General features: G+C 39.4%; 1 protein-coding gene across 1 annotated transcript in view; it reads right to left on the bottom strand.

Moving 5' to 3' along the window:
* The window catches only part of RPP30 (ribonuclease P/MRP subunit p30), a 31,892-nt gene extending 12,153 nt beyond the window's left edge, over positions 1-19,739 (bottom strand). Inside the window, exons 1-6 of the mRNA XM_004369920.2 lie at positions 19,639-19,739; positions 17,804-17,859; positions 17,215-17,271; positions 16,733-16,807; positions 15,737-15,808; positions 2,202-2,291 (exon numbers count right to left, since the gene is read on the bottom strand). Of these exons, the coding sequence (XP_004369977.1) occupies positions 2,202-2,291; positions 15,737-15,808; positions 16,733-16,807; positions 17,215-17,271; positions 17,804-17,859; positions 19,639-19,720 (432 nt within the window). The 5' untranslated portion in view covers positions 19,721-19,739. The remainder of the gene's footprint in view (positions 1-2,201; positions 2,292-15,736; positions 15,809-16,732; positions 16,808-17,214; positions 17,272-17,803; positions 17,860-19,638) is intronic.
* Between the last annotated feature and the right edge of the window lie 512 nt (positions 19,740-20,251).

Raw genomic sequence — 20,251 nt, 5'->3', positions numbered from 1 at the left:
GAAATCCACCAGCCGCTTCATGGGAGAAAAGACCTGGTGATCTGCTCCTATAAAGATTTCGGCCTAGGAAACCCTATGGGGAGGTTCTACTCTGTCCTATAGGGTCAGTATGAGTCAGAATCGACTCAACAGCACACAACAATATCATTATAGGCAAGATATTGGGGTAATGGGGAAAAAAAAAAAAAAAAAGACCATGACAGTTGGTGCTCTCTAGAAGCTCACAGTTTGAACAATAAGACATGTTCATGAGAAACCCAAGAGAAAGCCCTCACCAAATAGCCATGGGGAATCTTACCATTGCCGTGGGGCATGAGGAATAATGTGCTGTGCATTGCTGTCCATTCCATGGACTTGTCCTTAGCATCACATGCTACTATCTCCTCCCAACCAAGCACAGTATCATATGTGGGTTTACTCAGGCAAAGCCGTCTAGAAAATGGCCTTCCTAGTTCAGGAAGGTGAAGAGAAAGGTGAAAAAGTTGGTAAGTGTAACAGCAATTTGCAGAGCAGACTTCACTGCCTAACTCCAGGGGACGCCATTTAAGGAAAACCTGGATTGGCAGTTTGAGGCTGATTATAAACTTAAGCAAACTGCTAGAGACAGAGATTGCTACCTCTGGAGAGGAACAACATGTGAGGCCAACAAGATTGTCAGAATCTTGGGTATATTAGGTTTATGGCTTTTAGAACAGGTACCTGGGGGACATCAGAGATCTCGTCTGACAGGGAATCTGAACTGAAGAGTTTGACTAAAGAGCTGAACAGGTTCTCCTTGCTAGCCTTCATTTTCCCACATTTGATAAATGAGCTGTTGAACAACAAAGATCTCAAACTCTAAAATAGGATGACTTGGGATTATTTATTTATAAGTACTGGCAGGAACATGGGAAAACAATGATTTGAGTATAAACCAATATTTTTTATATGTTCAGCAGTACTCTCAGTATTTACCAGGAAAGAGCTATTTTATAGTTTTTTCTTTAAATATATGACTTTAAAAACTTTAGTACTTTTCAAGTATAGTTTTAGGAGCTTATTTTTAGGGGTAGAACATAAGGCGACTTAAATTTTTCCACACTGGATTAAATTTTTACACACCATCTAGATCATTTTCTCCTCTCACATTGTTTCCCCCAATTCTCAACATCAAATCAATTTCCTAGCAGCAAAGACTGAGGAAGTTATGGTTCTACAGAGACAAAAGAATAGGAATTACCAACTTTCAAAAAATATATATAAATTTTTCAATTCTGACAGGATTGGGTATGGTATTTAGACTGTGTCCCTTAACAGCCTTCTTCTCTTTTGATAGTAATTTTTGAAAATGGGAGACTGAGTTTTGGAAGCCGTTATTTTAAACTAATATCCTAATTCTTCCTAGGGTCTGGCTGGTGATGCAAATAGTTAACAGCTGTGCTGACCTCACATTACTAGAACAGTTACTGATGTGAAATAGTATCACCTTTATGATGGAAAAAGGAGCCCTGGTGGTGCAGTGGTTAAAGCGATCAACTGCTAACTGAAAGGTCAGCGGCTCGAAGCAGCTACCAGGAGAAAGATGTGGCAGTCTGCTTAGATAGAGATTTACAGCCTTGGAAGCCCTATGGGGTCGCTATGAGTCGAAGGCAGTAGGTTTTATGATGGAAATGGAAGGGCAATGAGACTTACAAGAAGGCGTGAAAGAAGACGATGGGTAGGGAAATACAAAAGAAAATTACGTGAAAGAATAACAAGGAAGATTTTATAGCAGAAGGAGGAACAAAAAGTTCCCTGAACGCACAGCTGCCCTCTTAGATTATTATAAAAGTAGTTCCAGGTTTTTGTGTGCACCAGATGCTTTGATCCAGAGCTTAATTTCACATGGGCCACTCCTAGGCGATCTCCATGGCCTGCTCCCTCCTGTCCCTCCTCAGCTCGCTGGTGTCTCAGGAAGCATCTACATTCTTTTTCCTTCTTCTTTCTTACTGGTCTATTTCCTCCATGTTCAGCCTTTAAGTGGCATCGTTATCAGCTACCCTCTTCTTAAGAAATATCCTCCACAAATTTTAGTTTTGAAGGCCTTTCAAACAAAAATCTTGAGAATTTACTGGATATTTTTTAGTTTGAGCTTTCATTCTCCTTTTAAACAACTTTACGAAAATAAAACCCTCTGTTCTAAAACTGTCTCTCAAATACAGAATGAGAAGTGTAATACTTACCACATTAATAGGGGGCCTTCTGAAGTAAAATGGTAGTTTCTCTTTTACAGTTATGCAGACTAAATCCACATCTAAATGTGTGCAAGCTACCTGTCAAGAGAGAAAAAAAAAAAAAAAACAAAACAGGTCAAGCCGAAAGGAAAACCATAAGACTTGGACACAGGGTCAAACCTGACGTAAAGAAACATAAATAGAATTGGTTCGCTCCATAGGTGTTACGATGGTTCCAGGCTGGTATACATCTGACCTTTTATAAAATCAGCTGCTTAGCCATCTTTTCAGGTTTGGTTTCAATGGTTTAATTGTAATCCAGCTGAAGCAGAGTGGTATGTCCACAGACCTTCTCAAAAGGCATAAAGACCCTCTTTATTTAGATGACCTGCTACATAAAGATGGGTTGCTGAGTGCAGTTTGGTTTCTGGAAGGTTACTTCTGATCGTTCCAGAAACGCAAGAAGAAAATAAACGAAAAGGGATGTAGGCATGGTCTGTGTATTCCACGAATTATTTACTGAGCACTTTTGTGGCAGGAACTGTCCCAGGCCTGTGGCCCCAGTCTATTGAGGGGTTAAAAAAAGACTAACATGGCATTACCGAGGACGCTCTGTTCTAATATTAATGGAAACAGTCTACATAAACAGTCTCCCTGTTTTTGTAATCACTAAAGGCAGAGTTGTTACAAATCAAATGATAGTGAATGCATTTTTTCAACTTTCTATTTCCCTTTCCTTTGTTCTAGTTTTTGCTATTACTTGTTGATCAATACTATGCATTTATTTCCGAAGGAAGTTTGAAGCTGCCTACAAAAAAAGACATACAAGACAGACAGGGAAGTCAGGGCAAATGGAAAACCAGGGAAAATGAAATGAAGCTAGGGAAAGTTTACTAGCATAGAAGGCCAGAAGGCACTGTTAGAAGATGCATATCTGGCTCTGATGTTGCCAGTATTTGACTTACACTGATAAAAAGAACTGGCTGCTTTGTACTGTATTAAAAATAAACTTAACCAACAATGCTGGTATGTACAGGCTTGAGGAACAAATTCAAACTGCCAGGTGGCTATGCCAGCAAACCCACATGGACCAAAGAAAAGGGGGGGAGTGAAAGGGGGTAATAATGGCCTGTAGAATCGGCTCCGACCTTCAGCAGTGACAGCAATGTCACATCTTGTACCTTTACCTTCAGAATCCCCACTTCAGTCACCCCTCCCCCTCCCCCAAGGCTTTAGGAAGGAAGGGGTGTTCCAGGTGGTCTGGCTTTAAGACAGTCATGGTAACTCAGTAAACCTAGGAAGTAAAGTCGCTTTGGCAGAAAGACCTGCCCCATCGCAGCCGCTACAACTGTCCCACTCGTAGTCATTGAAAGTTTGATAAGTATGGATGAAGAATAGCTCTGAACAGTAGCTAAAACAAGCTTAGCTTCTGTTCACCAGTTTTTTTACTCTCAGACTGGTAAAAATTACAAAATTCAATAATACATTGCTGGTGTGGGAATGAATAAGTGGGCACTCAGAGGGTCTTTAAATCAGCACAGGGTCTTGAACAGCACTTTGGCAATAACTATCAAAATTTTAAATGCACATGCCACTTGGCCCAGTAATTTCACTTACAGGAAAGCATGCTATAGGTAGATACTATTGTTAGCTGACGTTGAGTCAGCTCTGACTCATGGTGACCTTATGTGTAACAGAACAAAATGTTGCCCAGTCCTATACTGTCTTCATGATTGCTGGTAAACTCTAGACATATTTCTACAGATATATCCTACAAATGTTTAAGGACATTACTACAAGGACGATCATTGCCACACCAACCGCATAAAACTACACACAATTAAACATTATTCAATTCTACTGAAATAGGTTATGGCCTCTTTATACAAGGGAATATGCTGACTCCTTAAATGTAATGAGGTAGATCTTTAATTGGTATTACGGAACAATCTCCAAGATATACTGTTGGGTGAAAAAGCAAGGTGTTAAGTAGGAAGGAAGGAGGGAAGGAGGGAGGGAGTAATGAAGGAAGGACCAGGTAAACAATATTTCTGAAAAAAACACACAAGAACTGTTAGTGGAGGTTGCCTGTGGAGAAAAGGGAGAGGGAGTTTTAGGTGGGAGGCTTACTCTTCATTGCATACCCTTTCGTACTGTTCGAGATTATTATCATAAACATCAATTATTTTGTCAATAAAAAAAGCTGATTAATTTTTTAAAAGCCTGTTAAACTTTCTTCCCCAGAATAAAGCCAAATTACATTACTTTTTCCTTATGTATTGTTCCTTTCTTCCCCTCTCCAGTATAACAGTGGCCAATTAAAAGTATCTCTTGTGCTGGTTTAAGTACATCCGTTATAATAAACTTTTAGTAACAGAGAGCAGCTCCACTTGGCTCCCTCTGGCACCTAAACTTAAAATGTCCCAAATGGAATTCTTTTTTAATTTAGCTTTCTATACATCCAAATCTTCAACTGATACACCCAAATTATAAAACAAAAGCTAATGTTCACATTATAATGAAATGCTTTTTAAATCATTAAAAAGATTAAATTATGTCCAGTATTATTTCAGTGTTAAGACGCTTACTGTAGTTTTCTCTGGAAACTAGTAGGTCAATATGAATCCCATCAGCTGTCCTGAACTTTTTTTTGGTCAGGGACACCCATAAGGATTTAAGGAAAGTGTATACCCACAAAAATGCACATACATACAAACCTTTGCTTTTATGGTACAAGGGGAGCAGGTGTAGTGGGTCACAGTCCCTCCAAAGCCTCTATATGGATGTCAAACTCTTTGCCCTCAAGTCGATTCTGACTCACAGTGACCCTACAGGACAGAGTAGAACTGCCTCATAGGGTTTCCAAGGCTGCAGTCTTTAAGGAAGCTGACTACCACATCTTTCTTCTGCAGAGTGGCTGGTGGGTTCAAACCACAGACCTTTTGGTTAGCAGCTGAGTGCTTTAACCACTGTGCTACCAGGGCTCCTTTTATGGATGTCAGGTTAATACAAGTTGGTATTTTATGATAAACATTATGCAAGAGAGGCTCACCTAGGGAAAAGAGAGATATCCATAAACAGTGGCATTTAACCTTAAAAATTCATTGCCGTCGAATCAATTCCAACTCATAATGACACAACAGAACAGGGTAGAACTGTCCCATAGGGTTTCAGTGGCTGGTGGATTCGAACTGCCAACCTTTTGGTTAGTAGCTGAGCTCTTAACCACTGTGCTACTAGAGCGCCACTTTTAACCTCAGGCATGTACATAAATCCTCTAAGTATCTAAGTATCTAAATGGAGATTACTAAGGCCCGTGCCCATGGATTCTCATTCAGTAAGTAGGGCCTGAGAACCGGCATTTTAACAAACACACCAGCTAATTCAGAACAGTGGAGCCAGACCACATCTTGAAAAACACTGTCTTTAAAGATACACACTTTCCACAGTGCCTGAGGTACCGGTAGTAAACATATCTTAACAGTGCTCTTCCAAGGAGAGGGCACGGATTTCAGGAGCAAGAAGCAAAGAGAACTATTTCATTTATTTTTTTAATTCACCCTCTTAAAAATTTGTTTTTTGTATGTGCATATTAAGGAGCCCTGATGGCACAGTGGTTAAAGTGCTCGGCTGCTAAAAAAGGTTAGCAGTTTGAACCCACCAGCCTCTCCACAGGAGAAAGATGTAGCAGTCTGCTTCTGTAAAGATTTACAGCCTTGGAAACTCTATGGGGCAGTTCTACTCTGTCCTATAAGGTTGCTATGAGTCAGAATCAACTCGGCAGCAACAGGTTTGGTTTTTTTTTGGTTGTTATGTGTATATTAGGGAGCTCTGGTGGCTCAATGGTTAAGTACTCGGCTGTTAACCAAAAGGTCGGTAGTTCAAACCCACCAGCTGCTTTGCAGGACAAAGATGGAACAGCCTGCTTCCACAAAGATTTATAGCCTTGCAAACCCTATGGGACAGTTCTACTCTGTCCTATAGGGTTGCTATGAGTCAAAATCAACTTGACGTCAACTGGTTTGGTTTTTGGTTTATGTGTTTATTATTTTATGAAGCATACTAGAATAATGGAACATACAAATTATACAAAAATAAACATACATATTTTGGGGATGCCAGTTCAATTTCTTTAAACTGACAGGGTATACAAAGTAGTCTGGAGACTTCTGGTTTAAATAACTTGAATTTATTCACCCTGTCCAGTCACTTTAAACCTTAAATGGGAATAAGTGACTCAGAAGCTCCTGAAACTTCTAGTTAAATCTCTCTCTCTGCCATTCCACAGCAGCCCCCATGCCAAGAAGCCCTGGCCAATGGATCTTCCTCACAGTCTTTAATCTTTGCCTTATTTCTCAGGTAGCTCGGTAGGAAGTTTTTTTTTTTTTTAATTGTTGTGCTTTAAGTCAAGGTTTATAATTCAAGTTAGCCTCTCATACAAAAATCTATACATACGTTACGTGATCGTAGTTGCTCTCCCTATACTGTGACAGCACACTCCTCCTTTCCACCCGATTTCCCGTGTCTATTCAACCAGCTCCTGACCCTCTCCGCCTTCTCATGTCACCTCTGGACAGGAGCTGCCCATTTAGTCTCATGTATCTGTTTGAGTTAAGAAGTACTCTCTTCACGAGTATCATTTTATGCCCCATAGTCCAGTCTAATCTTTGTCTGAAGAGTTGGCCTCGGGAATGGTTTTAGTTTTGGGCCAACAGGGAGACCGGGGGCCATGTCTTCAGGGTTCCATCCAGTCTCAGTCAAACCATTAAGTCTGGTCTTTTTACTAGAACTTGAGTTCTGCACCCCACTTTTCTCCTGTTCTGTCAGGGACTCTCTGTTGTGTTACCTGTCAGGGTGGTCACTGGTGGTAGCTGGACACCATCTAGTTCATCTGGTCTCAGGCTGATGAAGTCTCTGGTTTATGTGGCCATTTCTGTCTCTTGGGCTAATACTTTCCTTGTGTCCTTGGTGTTCTTCATTCTCCTTTGCTCCAGGTGGGTTGGGACCAATGGATGCATCTTAGATGGCCACTCGCTAGCTTTTAAGACCCCAGATGTCACTCACCGAAGTGGGATGCAGAACATTTTCTTAATAAACTTTCTTATGCCAGTTGACCTAGATGTCCCCTGAAACCATGGTCCTCAGACCCCTGCCCCAGCTACTCTGTCCCTCAAAGTGTTTGGTTGTATTCAGGAAACCCCTTAGCTTTGGTTGTTTAAACCTTTTCTTGAGTTCTTATAACAGTGGTCTTATACAATATTTGTCCTTTTGTGACTGACTAAATTCACTCAGAATAATGCCTTCCAGATTCCTCCATGTTATAAAATGTTTCATGGATTCATCGTTCTTCATCGTTGTGTGCTATTCCATTGTGTAAATATACCATAATTTGTTTATCCATTTGTCCACTGATGGGCACGTAGGTTGTTTCCATCTTTTTGCTATAATGAACAGTGCTGCAATGAACATGGATGTGCATATATCTATTCGTGTGATGGCTCTTATTTCTCTAGAATATATTCCAAGGAGTGGGATTGCTGGATCATATGATAATTCTATTTCTAGCTTTTTAAAGAAGGGCCAAATCGATTTTCCAAAGTGGTTGTACCATTTTACATTCCAGTGGATAAGTGTTCCAGTCTCTCCACAACCTCGCCAACATTTATTATTTTGTGTTTTTTGGATTAATGCTAGCCTCGTTGGGGTGAGATGGTATATCATTGTAGTTCTAATTTGCATTTCTCTAATGGCTAATGATCATGGGCATTTCCTCATGTGTCTGTTAGCTGCCTGAATGTCTTCTTCGGCAAAGTGCCTGTTCATATCCTTTGCCCATTTTTCAACTGGGTTATTTTTGTTGTTCAGGTTTTGCAGTATCTTGTAGATTTTAGAGATTAGATGCTGACTGGATTTGTCACGGCCAAAAATTTTTTCCCAGTCTGTAGGTTGTCTTTTTACTCTTTTGGTGAAGTTTTTTGATGGGCATAAGTGTTTGATTTTTAGGAGCTCCCAGTTATCTAGTTTCTCTTCTGGTGCTTATGAATTGTTACTTATGGCTTGTATTCTGTTTATGCCATGTATTAGGGTTCCTAGCATTGTCCCTATTTTTTCTTCCAAGATCTTTATCGTTTTAGATTTTATATTTAGGTCTTTGATTCATTTTGAGTTAGTTTTTGTGTATGGTGTGAGGTATGGGTCTTGTTTCATTTTTTTGCAGATGGATATCCAGTTATGCCAGCACCATTTGTTAAAGAGACTGTCTTTTCCCCAATTAATGGACTTTGGGCCTTTGTCAAATATCAGCTGCTCATAGGTAGATGAACTGATGTCTGGATTCTCAACTCCGTTCCAGTGATCTATGTATCTGTTGTACCAGTACCAGGCTGTTTTGACTACCATGGTAGTATAATAGGTTCTAAAATCAGGTAGTGTGAGGTCTTCCATTTTGTTCTTCTTCTTCAGTGATGCTTTACTTATCCGGGGCCTCTTCCCTTTCCAGATGAAGTTGGTGATTTGTTTCTCCATCTCATTAAAAAATGCCAGTGGACCCCATAAAACCAAACGGGACTAATGAGGCACAGCAGTCCAGGGACAAGGACTAGAAGGCAGAAGGGGACAGGAAAGCTGGTGATAGGGAACCCAAAGTTGAGTAAGGACAATGTTGACATGTAGTGGGGTTGTTAACCACTGACGCAGGGCAACATGTGTACTGTTTAACGAGAAACGATTTTGTTCTGTAAACCTTAATCTAAAGTGAGAATAGCAGCACAACTGGAAGACTGTAATCGACGTCACTGAACTGGGCACGTAGAAATTTTTGAAATAGTGTACTCTGGCTATGTGTATTTTCACCAAAACAAAAAAAAGGTCGAGAAAGGAGAGGGCTGACATGTTGTGGGGTTGTTAACCAATGTCATAAAACAATATGTGTACTGCCTGTTTAATGAGAAACCATTTGTTCTGTAAACCTTCACCTAAAGTATAATAAAAAAAAATATACAAAAAAAAAAAAATGCCAGTGGAATTTGGACCTGGATTGCATTGTATCTGTAGATGGCTTCGGGTAGAATTGACATTTTCACAATGTTGGGTCTTCCTATCCATGAGCAACGTATGTTTTTCCACTTTTGCAGGTCTCTTTTGGTTTCTTGCAGTAGTGTCTTGTAGTTTTCATTGTGTAGGTCTTTTACATCTCTAGGTTTATTCCTAAGTATTTTATCTTCTTGGGGGCTATTGTAAATGGTATTGATTTGGTGATTTCCTCTTCGAAGTTCTCTTTGTTGGCATAGAGGAATCCAACTGATTTTTGTATGTTTATCTTGTATCCTGATACTTGGCTGAAATCTTCCATTAGTTCCGGTAGTTTTCTTGTGGATTCTTTGGGGTTTTCTGGGTATAAGATCACATCATCTGCACATACAGATACTTTTACTTCTTCCTTACCGATTTCCATGCTCTTTCTTTTTCTAGCGTGATTACTCTGGCTAGGACCTCCAGCACAATGTTGAATAAGAGCGATGATTAAGGGTATCCTTGTCTGGTTCCCATTCTCAAGGGGAATGCTTTCAAACTCTCTCCATTTAGGATGATGTTGGCTGTTGGTTTTGTATAAATGCCCTTCATTATGTGAGGAATTTCCCTTCTATTCCTATTTTGCTGAGAATTTTTATCACGAAGGGGTGTTGGACTTTGTCAAATGCCTTTTCTGCATCAATTGATAACAGCATGTGGTTTTTGTCTTTTGTTTTATTAATGTGATGGATTACATTGTTTGTTTTTCCAATAATGTTGAACCATACCTGCATACTCGGTATAAATCTCACTTGATCAGGCTGAATTTTTTTTTTTTTTTTGATATGTTGTTGAATTCTATTGGCTAGAATTTTGTTGAGAAGTTATGCGTCAATGTTCATGAGGGATATTGGTCTGTAATTTTCTTCTTTTTTGTGGTGTCTTTACCTGGTTTTGGTATCAGGGTTATGCTGGCTTCACAGAATAAGTTTGGGAGTATTCCACCTTTTTCTATACTCTGTTAACTCTTCTCCAAAAGTCTGGTAGAATTCTCCAGTGAAACCGTCCAGGCCAGGACTTTGTTTTGTTGGGAGTTTAATTACCTTTTCAATTTCTTTTTTTGTTACAGGTTTATTGAGTTGTTCTACTTCTGTTTGTATTAGTCTAGGTAGGTAGTGAGTTTCTAGAAATTTATCCATTTCCTCTAGGCTTTCAAATTTGTTAGAGTACAATCTGTCACAGTACTCTTACAATTCTTTTAATTTCATGTGGGTTTGTTGTGGTATCACCCATGTCATTTCTTATTCAGGTTATTTCCTTCCTCTCCTGTTTTTCTTTTGTCAGTTTGGCCAATGGTTTAAAGATTTTGTTGATCTTTTCAAAGAACCAGCTGTTGGTCTTGTTAACTCTTTCAATTGTTTTTCTATTCTCCATGTCATTTAATTCTGCTCTAATTCTTATTATTATCTTTTTTCTCGCGCTCAAGGGCTTCTTTTGCTGTTCTCTACTTGTTCCAGTTGCAGGGTTAATGTTTTGATTTTGGCCCTTTCTTCTTTTAGAATATGTGCATTTATTGCTATAAACTGACCTCTGAGCACTGTTTTTGCTGTGTCCCAAAGGTTCTGGCAGGATGTTTTCATTCTTGTTTGAGTCTATGAATTTCTTTATTCCATCCTTAATTTCCTCTATAATCCAGTAGTTTTTGAGCAAGGTGTTGTTAAGTTTCCATGTGTCTGATTTTTTTCCTTGTTTTCTCTGTTACTGATTTCTACTTTTTAAAAAATTTTTTCCCATACAAAAATTTATACATTGTTATGTGACTCTGATAGCTCTCCCCATACTGTGACAGCACACTCCTCCTTTCTACCCGATACCCCATGTCCATTCAACCAGCTCCTAACCCTCTCTGCCTTCCCATCTCACCTCCGGACAGAAGCTGCCTGTTTAGTCTCTTGCATCTACTTCAGCTAAGAGGCCCACTCCTCGCATCACTTTATGTCCCACAGTCCAGTCCAATCCCTGAAGTCTGAAGAGTTGGCCTCGGAAGTGTTTTAGTTCTGGGCTGATAGAGAATCCAGGGGCCATGGTTTTCAGGGTACCTCCAGTCTGACTATTAAGTCTGGTCTTCTTAGTAGAATTTGAGTTTTGCACCCCACCTTTCTCCTGCTCCATCCGGAACTCTCTGATTTCTACTTTTATAGCTTTATGGTCAGAAAAGATGCTTTGTAATATTTCGATGCTTTGGATTCTGTTAAGGCTTGCTTTATGGCCTAATATGTGGTCTATTCTGGAGAATGTTCCATGTGCATTGGAAAAGAAAGTATACTTGGCTGCTGTTGGGTGGAATGTTCTGTATATGTCTATGTGGTCAAGTTTGTTGACTGTGGCATTTAGATCTTCCCTGTCTTTACTGAGGTTCTTTCTGGATGTTCTGTCCTTCACCAAAAGTGGTGTGTTGAAGTCTCCTACTACTATTGTGGAGCTGTTTACCTCTCTTTTCAATGCTGCTAAGAGTTTGTTTTATGTATTTTGGAGCCCTGTTGTTGGCTGCATAAATATTTATTATAGTTATGTTCTATAACTATACTGATCCTTTAATCATTATATAGCGTCCTTCCTTAGCCTTTGTAGTGGATTTTACTTGAAAGTTTATTTTGTCAGAGATTAATATTGCCACTCCTGCTATTTTTGGACTGTTGTCTGCTTGACCTATTTTTTTCCATCCTCTGAGTTTGTTTGTGTCTTTTAAGTCTAAGGTGTGTCTTTTGTAGGCAGCATATAGACGTTCATGTTTTTTTAAATCCATTCTGCCACTCTGTCTCTTTATTGCTGCATTTAGTCCATTTACCTTCAGCATAATTATTGATAGGTATGAACTTAGTGCTGTTATTTTGATGTCTTTGTGTGTTGCTGACAGTTTTTGTTCCACTTAATTTTCTGCGCTGAGTCATTTTTCTTTATGTATTTTCTTTTCATCTTTTTCATTACTATTGATTTTGTTATTTGCTGAGTCTTATATTTTTCTTGTTTTTTATTTTCATGTGTAAGATTGTTAGTTTTCTTTGTGGTTACCTTAATATTTACCCCTATTTTTCAAAGCTTAAACCAGTCTTTTATTTCTTTATATTGCCTCGACTTCCTCTCCATATGAAAAATTTATGTCTACATTTTTTAGTCCCTCTTTTTGTTTTAATGTTGTCATCTTTTATATATTGATATCTGTTTCCCTATTTTCAGTGTTTTAGCTTTAATTTATTTTTGTGACTTCCCTATCTGGGTTGATCTCTGGCTGCTCTGACCTGTGTTCTAGTCTTGGGCTGTTATTGATTTTCTAACTGGAGAACGACCTTTAGTATTTCTTGTAATTTTGGTTTGGTTTTTGCAAATTCCCTAAACTTCTGTTTATCTGGAAATGTCCTAATTTCACCATCATATTTGAGAGACAGTTTTGCTGGACATATTATCCTTGGCTGGCAATTTTTTTCCTTCAAGGCTTTATATATGTCATCCCACTGCCTTCTTGCCTGCATGGTTTCTGCTGTGTAGTCCAAGCTTAGTCTTATTGACTCCCCTTTGTAGATGACTTTTTGTTTATCCCTACCCACTCTTAAAATTCTCTCTTTATCTTTGGTTTTGACAAGTTTGATTATCTCTTGGTGACTTTCTTTTGGGACCTATCTTACGTGGGGTTCGATGAGCATCTTGGATAGATATCTTCTCATCTTTCATGATATCAGGGAAGTTTTCTGTCAACAAATCTTCATCAATTCTCTTTACTGTTACTGCCTGCATTCTGGTACTCCAATCACTTGTAGGTTATTCCTCTTGATAGACTGTGGGAAGGTTTCTTATCTATGAGACACCTTCCAGATAATCCTAGTGGAAGACAGTATGCCATCTCCCATGGAAACAATAACATGTAAGGTAGTCAGATTTTATACTACTAATTGTTATGTGTGTGCATATGTGTGCTTTTTTGACTCATCTTAGAGACTTCACTTCAGAATACTGTATTTACAGGGAAACCTGTAAAAATTCTAGATCAACTTACAAACCAAATAAAATCACTTATAGAATACAATCTGTTAAGCAACAGATTGCTTGCTTTTGACCTGATTCCAAATCATGATATTCTTACAAAAGCTCTGTGTTTAAAAGAAACCTATCTTGTAAAATTGATTTTCTACAGAAAACAAGGAGAGCTCTAACTTCCACTGAGTCTTAAAGAATGGGTAAGTGAGATTTAGGCAGATAAGAGGAAGGATATGTTCCAGTTTAAAAATCTGTGTTTTCATGTAACTTTGACTATATTTGTAGAGTCAATTTCAAACAAACACTTTGTGAATTATTTATAACTTTCTGCCATCTTCCGGAATATTTCTCACTGCTCCACCCACCATCAAGCGTATGTTTGGCAAATTCAAACTTCTGAATAGTATGAGAATAAGCAATAAGAGAAAATTGCTACATGAAATTATAATGTATTCTGAGATCAAAAGTCTTAGCTCTACTACATAAATCTCTTATCTAAAAGCTGAGACATTTAGAGCAAATCGTTTAACTTTCAATTTTCTCCTCTATAAAATCTGTCCCAATTATTCCATATGATTTTTGTGAGGGTTAAATGAAATACATAGGTAAAATAGTTGGAACGTTATGTAAATGTGTATCTTCCAACCAAAATGTTACCTTTCAAGTGCTGTTTCTGTAATCACTAGCAAAAGGCTTGAGCCCTGGTGGTGTAGTGGTTAAGAACTCAGCTGCTAATCAAAAAGTCGGCAGTTCGAATCCACCCAGCTGCTCCTTGGAAACCTTATGGGGCAGTCCTATGCTATCCTACAGGGTCGCTGTAAGTAGGAATCGACTTCAAAGCAATGGATTTGGTTTTTTTTAGTAGAGGGCTATGGAAAGAAAGTTGGATGCTCTTCAAAATCAATTAAAAAATCAAATGTACAACAAAAAACCTAGTCTATTACCAAATTTTAGTCTACATCATAACTGAGTGACAAAAACTAAATTGCCGTTATTTAACAAATTTTAAAATGCTCTTGACCCGCCTTAGGCTTTACACTGGTCATTTCAGCACTGAGTCACACTCTCCTATGAAACTTGCAAAACCAAAGATAGCCAGACTCAACCCCTACTGAATCAGAATCTCAGTGGTGTGGGCTGAACCTGTCTGACTTCAAAAAGTTCCACAGGGGTCTCTGATGATTAAGAGCCACTTGCTCATATGCACCCCTTTTTGTGAAATGTAATTCTTGAGAATTACTATAACTGAGCATTTTATGAAGGAACTCACCAAAAGAAGGTAGGCATTCATGATTTGTGCTGTTTCCCCCCATTAATATAAAAAAATTGAGAGTTGATAGTATGCTTTGGAAACTAATTTTACCACAATTAGCCTCCTTAGTCAACAGCTCCATCTACTGGATAAAATTGGGGAAAATCTTCCTACAATTTTAGAACAGATTCTGCTTAAAAGCAAACTATGCTGTGAAATTAAAATGTCAAAGACCAGTACATTTATTTTTTTTCTGTGATATCCTTTTGTCAGATACACATCTGTCAGACGCATACTTTTTGAAACTACATAAAGAACTTTCAGAACTTTCTAAAAGTAGCTATACCTCACTTTATACAGTAAAACATGCTTCTGAAAAACTACAATATGGTTGATTCTTCCCCCTTACTACGGTGGCACAAAGGTTAAGCACTCAGCCGCTAACCAGAAGGTTAGCGGTTCAAACACACCCAGAGGCTCAGCAGGAGAAAGACCTGCCGATCTGCTCCCTTAAAGATTACAACCTAGAAAACCATTTAGGGCAGTCCTACTCTGTCACATGGAGTCCCTATTAGTCGAAAATCAATTCAACGGCACTAACAACAAGAATATAATCATTTTAAACGTCTAGGAAGTTCTGTCTCAAGTTGGTGAACAAGCACACGTTAAACTCCTTCTCCACCTGAAAAGTCACTAAAATAGGAATTTTAAAAGTACAAAAGGAATTAAATCCAGAACAGGAGGGGTATGGTGTCAGCAGACGATTGATTTTGAAAAATTTCTGGAAGACTAAAAGCTGATGTGACAATACTGGCGTATGGGTCTCACCTTAGAGCATGCAAGGGAAAGGTGAAGCAGAGAAGAGCACTTTTATGCCACAGCACAACCCTGTCCCTTCCTTCCCTCACAGGTAAGGAGAGCAGATTAAGTGGTTTTAGAGCTAGAAAGAGATGGACCAATAGTAACCTAAGAAAAGTTAAAATAGATGAATGAATGAATAAATAAATGAGATAAAGAAACAGAGGAAAACGTAATGGGCTCTTTCATTCCAGGGCCATCAAATGTCTAGCAAGATGAATTTAAAAATATGCCACCTAAATATATCTCTGCGAAATTTCGAAAATCCAAGCGTAAACTGAAAATCTTAAAATGTTCCAGAGGGGGCAGAAACCGGTCATCAATAAAGGAATGACATTAGACTTCTTACACAATATAGTAAACAATATTCTTTTACTTATCTGCTACTTACGTGAAAAAGTTTTTCTGTCTTTGGAAAAACGGCAACAATATCATACAGGCGGACCCTTGAAGAAGTTGCTCTCTAGTAATGTTAAAAAAAAGAAAGTTAACATACAGAAACAGAAAATATATATACAGAATTCCACCTAATAATCTAGTTACACTTACATTTCAATCATTTAACACTATTAATCTGCCACTGATGTTTCTGCTCAGTAGGCTCAGCCCTACTGGTGTTTTGTTTTCCAGAACACACCATGTTCTCCTTGGCTTCAGGACTTTGCATGCTCCGTGCCGTCTGTGGGAGTACTCTTTCCTGTACTTATTACTATGTAACAATTACTGATTTTTCAGGCCCCAGCTTGAACATCATCTTGCTCAGGATGGCTCCCCTGCTATAAACTCTCAGAGCATCCTTTATTTACCACCACCTCCCTTTTCAAACGTAACTCACATTTGTAATTATTCTTCGTTAAGTGCTTCTCTTGCTGATTAAACTATAACCTTTCTAAGTTCAAGGACTGTGTCTGTACTATCAACAGCAATATCCCAGCATCTAGCCTTATGCCTGGCACATGTGAACTGAATGAATAATAGTTGCCAAAGGATTCTTTAATCGTGGTATCACTACACATGTGCCATGAGTAGAACAGATATGTTATACCATGAAAATTCTGAGGCTAGGGAGAGCAGGACAGGTGTCGTGGAAATGGATCTGTAAGAGTAGGGGGAGGTGAAAAGCCACATTGTTCAATATTAATTAATACAACTTCCCACCCACCCCACCCACTGTCATCAAGTCGATTCTGACTCATAGCAATTCTATAGGGTTTCCAAGGCTGTAAATCGCTACAGAAGCAGACTGCCACATCTTTCTCCCATGGAGCCACTGGTGGTTTTGAATCGCTGACCTTTCAGTTAGCAGTTGACTGCTTTAACCACTGCACCACTAGGGCTCCTTTAATACAACTTACAAGGCCAAAAAGAGAAAAGAAAAATAACTTACCAAAACATTGCAGTGAGAGGGATCCGAAATGATAATTGTCAGTCTAGTTAAAATTTTAATTGGTCTTGATTTTCCCTATAAGAAAAGGACTATCAAACATGTACAAAATACAACCAATAGATTTTCTTCTTTACCAGTGGAAAGTATTCATTAAAAGGTACCACCTATCAATGATAACTGAAGAGCAATAACACTTAGTTCCTGTCCTCAAGAAATTTATAACACAGCTAAAGAAAAAAACATGTACATATGTTAAGCTATATGAGATTATTTAAAAGTTGTAGGACTTTCAGGGAAGATTATCAAATAAGCACCAGATAGACAACAGTAAGAGAATGTTTCATGGAAGAGCTGCCTCTTGACAGAAACAGCAGATTGGTAGGGAGGGAAGGCGTAGTACAGATTAGAGAGCATCACACATAACCAAGTGTATTTGAAATGAACGAACAGGGTATTACACTGCTTAACACCAGAACACCTACCTGTACGACTGGCAAAGTTGTGAAGAGTTCTGAAACAGCTACTGGTTTTTCAATTTCCTACAACAAATGATAAACAATCCACCTGAACTGTGCATGTTAATGGAACAAAGCATAATGGATACAGGAGGGATAAAAAATAATTTTAAGGCTGAAAAAAAAAATCTATCAATAATTTAATCTAACAGCACTCAGTAACCTAATCAGTAAAGCTGCCAGCCTAAAGAGAAAATATAAATATTTACCTGAGATTTAAGAATGAAATCAATTAGTTTAATGAGTCCATGACAAAAAATAAAAATGACTAAATGTTACCATTACAGTTAATAACAATGTACTTTTAAAATGTTATTGAAAGTGCCTTAGTTAACATCAAACCAACTTTAAGAATTATACCATGCAGTAGTACTTCACAAAAATCTTTATCATTTATACAAATATAAATCAGCTCAAAATTGTTAACATGTAAGAAAATAATAATGCACAAAGAGAGTGCATTTAATAAATACACTCATCTGTAGTCTCCATATTACCAACATAAACACAAACAATTATAAATACAGGTTTATTAACTCTAGAAATTGTACTTTACCTGTTTCTTTTCCTTAAAGTCAATAACATGATTGATGGCAACAACTGAATAGCCAACTGAAAAGAAAAATTAAACATTCATGACAAGCATTAACTGAGTAACTGGAGTAACTGGCATGTATCCTTGCTGCTAAGTGACTATGGTGAGCACAGGAAATATGGCAAAGAATAAGACATGGCCCCTCTCTGAAGAAGCTCATAGTGTATTCCGTAAAGGGATAGCATCAGGAAAAGCTTCATTGAGAAGGTAATACTTGAGATGAGTTACACTAAAAAAAAAAAAAAAAAAGATTATTTTAAAGGAACCATCAAAGCATATAAGCTCTAAAGGCCCTTAGATGTCCTATCTAATCCCCTTTCTACAGATGAGGAAAGTATGTCTCAGAGAGACAATGCTAATTAGTGGCTGCAATGGAAAGAGTCATTTTACTATGGCTACTTCATGAAGAAGACAAAAAGAAATGATGTGATTCACTTTCCTAAGGAGTGGGTTTATCTAGGACCACCTCTGAAAAGTATCAGCATCAGCTCTTACAACAAGCTGAGAACTCTATGAGAAAGAGGTTTTAACTGCAGAAACCTTTTTCTTCTTTTAACCATTAACTGCTCTGCCCCCCGCCCCGCACCCCACTTTACAGCCATTAGTAAACCCAACGATTAAAACGGGGGTTTTGTCTCTCAGGGCCTTCGCTCGCTTTGATTCAAATATGAGAAACATTCTCACATTTTGGCTATGCTGCCCACCCCGCCACCCCCCCGCCAAGTATGTCCTCTGCCCCCATCTACTCTCCAACTAAATGATGTTGTTCCATCACTCACATCCCTAAGTACTCCCCCTTCTCTGAGCCCTCACAGCACTCCGTGTCCCAGGTTGCCCAATTTGCTGAGACACACTGCCGTAACAGGCAGGGAGAGGTGGTGTTAGAAACACTGGTTTAAGAGATTGAAAGGGGATGCGCGGGAACTTCACATTTATTGTCAGCTGTGTAGGCCTAGCGTCCTGGGTATTGTAGTATTGTTAATGCAAAGCTTGCCTAGTTCACTTCTGCATGTTCCTATGATTCTGATTTATTATCCATGCCTGTATGCTCCTATGATTCTGATTTATTTTCCTTCTCTCTTTCCTCCTGTTTTCCCATGATTTTAAAAAAGTTTAAAAATTAACCTAAGTTCCTCTTTGGGAGGTAGAACAAGTGATAAAATCTGAAGGCGAGACAACTGAACACAGGATCAAGAATACCCGCAGAAGGTCAACATGTCTGCAACGAGATCACTGTGCCCACCTCAAAGGGGAACTAATATTCCACAGATTCTTCGGACCCTGACCCTGTCCCTGTCCCTGTCCCGATAAAATCCTCTGATCGGCCTCCAGAGGGGAGGAAGATTTTGGGTGAGCTCATTCGCCTCTGTCTCCTATATATCTATATACAATAAAACACTCTTGAAACTCACCTCATCCCTGTCTCAATATTGGCTTTTCCCGCAAGCGGCTGAGACCTGCGTTCCGCGGTAACAAGACTGTATACTTCGGAGACTAGCCCTGGCTTCTGCCACCCATCAGCTGTGGGGCCCTATGCCCTCTCTGGACCTCAGGTTCCCCAACTTGCACAAAGGAAGGAGCTGAACCCCCCACCCCACTCCATCCCCTGTCCCAGTTCCGCGGGCTCGGGATCAGAGCAACACCGCGGCCAGGTATCAGCCTCAGGGACATCCCAGAGACCCCAGGAGACATGAACGAGGCCCGGCCTTCCCAGATGCCTCCGAAGCGACGCCCGACAGTCTAGGGGGAAGCGATGCTAGGCAGGCCCAGCAGCCTGCAAGGCCGGGCAGACTCACGGTGAGCGGCGTTCTCCACGAGCCGGCGCAAAGCGTTCAAGTCGGCACCCGCTCGCAGGTCCAAATCCGCAAACACCGCCATGCTGAAGTCACATGACCGCCAGTTTGCGCCGTTCTGCGCAGCCGCCGGGCCCGCCTCCTCGGGCATGCTGGGAATTGTAGTCTACCTGCCCCGTCAGTCCCACCTTCTTGTTGAATACATACTTATTTTGGGGATTCGTAGGGACTTGCCCCGCCTTCAAGTACGAGCAAAAGTTAGTGTGTTAAAATCAACAGCCTCACTTCAATTATTCTTTGTCTTTTTCTGAATGAGAATGTTTGCGTTTCCCTCGGAGGAATTCAAATCCTCCTATAATGTATTAAGTGATTCATTCAAAATGCATGCATACAACTTTTATTGAGCCCCTGACGTGAAGCAGACATTTTTGCTAAGGGCTGGAAGTGCTAGTTAAAAAGTCATTTTAAAAAACGGTTTTGCTTTCCTTCCCCAAGTGTCAGTTTGTGATTTAAAATGGGCTTAACGAGATGGGAGAGCTGATTCCCAAGCCCTGAAAAGAAGACATCTAGCCGGAGCAAAGCTAGTTGCTCTGTTACAGTCAACACCTTCAACCAC

This window comes from Trichechus manatus, unplaced genomic scaffold, assembly GCF_000243295.1.
Source record: "Trichechus manatus latirostris isolate Lorelei unplaced genomic scaffold, TriManLat1.0 scaffold00007, whole genome shotgun sequence".
In the NCBI taxonomy this organism is placed as follows: Eukaryota; Metazoa; Chordata; class Mammalia; order Sirenia; family Trichechidae; genus Trichechus; species Trichechus manatus.
The sequence above is the reverse complement of the archived record's forward strand: the minus strand, read 5'-3'. Positions and strand labels throughout refer to the sequence as shown.